This window comes from Pygoscelis adeliae, unplaced genomic scaffold, assembly GCF_000699105.1.
Source record: "Pygoscelis adeliae isolate BGI_AS28 unplaced genomic scaffold, ASM69910v1 Scaffold358, whole genome shotgun sequence".
NCBI lineage: Eukaryota > Metazoa > Chordata > Aves > Sphenisciformes > Spheniscidae > Pygoscelis > Pygoscelis adeliae.
Window position 1 is genome coordinate 4,083,036 of NW_008825429.1, and position 1,243 is coordinate 4,084,278.

At 66.5% G+C, this 1,243-nt stretch overlaps 2 protein-coding genes across 2 annotated transcripts in view; both read left to right on the forward strand.

Moving 5' to 3' along the window:
- The window catches only part of PLBD2 (phospholipase B domain containing 2), a 10,247-nt gene that overhangs the window by 5,073 nt on the left and 3,931 nt on the right, over positions 1–1,243 (forward strand). The gene's annotated exons all lie outside the window — the stretch shown is intronic.
- Positions 48–1,243, forward strand: part of SDSL (serine dehydratase-like) — a 2,829-nt gene continuing 1,633 nt past the window's right edge. The window contains exons 1-5 of the mRNA XM_009330885.1: positions 48–215; positions 395–434; positions 540–679; positions 973–1,061; positions 1,170–1,239. Coding sequence (XP_009329160.1) covers positions 48–215; positions 395–434; positions 540–679; positions 973–1,061; positions 1,170–1,239 — 507 coding nt within the window. The remainder of the gene's footprint in view (positions 216–394; positions 435–539; positions 680–972; positions 1,062–1,169; positions 1,240–1,243) is intronic.

Here is a 1,243-nt window from a genome sequence, read left to right on the forward strand (position 1 = left end):
GGGTGCCTCCCCCACCTCTCCCTGGCAGACCATCCATCGCCGGGGCCATGGCAGCCCAGCCCGGCGGGGGCAAGAAGCCCTTCCACATCATCTCGCCCGTCCTGGAGAGCCTGCCCCTGTCCCAGGCAGCGGGCACCAAGGTCTACATGAAGCTGGAAAACGTACAGCCCACAGGCTCCTTCAAGATCCGAGGCATCGGCCACCTCTGCCAGGAGGTGAGCGCAGGCACTGCGTGGGCAGGGTGCTGCCTGTGCCCTTATGGGGGGCACGGCGGGGGGACGCAGCTGTCCCCTTCCTTCCTTCTGTCCTTTCTTCCTTCCTTCCTTCCCTCCTGCCTTTTCCCCTTCCTTCCTTCTGTCCTTTCTTCCTTCCTTCCTTCCCTCCTGCCTTTCAGGTTGCCAAGAAGGGCTGCCGCCACTTCGTTTGCTCCTCAGGTAATTGGGCCCAGAGCTGAGGCGGGGGGAGCTATGGGGGATGCTCATGAGTAATATGGGAGGTGCAGGGGGGGCCGAGCCCTGCCTGACCCCCATTTTCCTCAGGGGGGAACGCGGGCCTGGCAGCGGCGTACGCGGCCAAGAAGCTGGGGTTGCCGGTCACCGTCGTGGTCCCCAGCACCACCGGCCCCGCCACCGTGCACAAGCTGGAGGAGCTGGGGGCGGAGGTGGAGGTCTCCGGCCAGGTACCCCTGCAGCAGCCCCCTAAAACTGGGGTCTGGGGAGACCAGAGGGGACTGAGCCTGAGCTCGGCCCGCTCTGCGATGCCGGGGATGCGCATGGCAAATCCCATCCCAAAAAGTCCCCCTCCTGCATCACCTGCACCCGGCATTGCGGCAGGGTCACCCCAGGGACCCCTACCTCAGCCCAGTGCCCTGCGTGGGTTTCTGGTGTCCCCTGGCCCCACGGTGACAAGGCACTCATCTCCGGGGTGCAAGGGCTGGATGTGGCCCCGCTGAGCTCCCTTCCCCCCCCCAAGGTGTGGGATGAAGCCAACAGGAGAGCCCTGGAGCTGGCACAGACCGAGGGCTGGGTCAGCATCCACCCCTTCGACCACCCCTTGGTGTGGTGAGTGCTGCCAGGGCTCAGCTCCTGCCCCCGGTCCCCATCCCCGGAGTCAGGGCTGGTTCGGGGTGCCCCCGGGCTGCATCCTCCCGCCCCCCCCTTGCCCTGCAGGCAGGGTCACGCCAGCCTGGTCTGGGAGCTGAAGGACTCGCTGGAGACCAAACCAGATGCCATCCTGCTGGCAG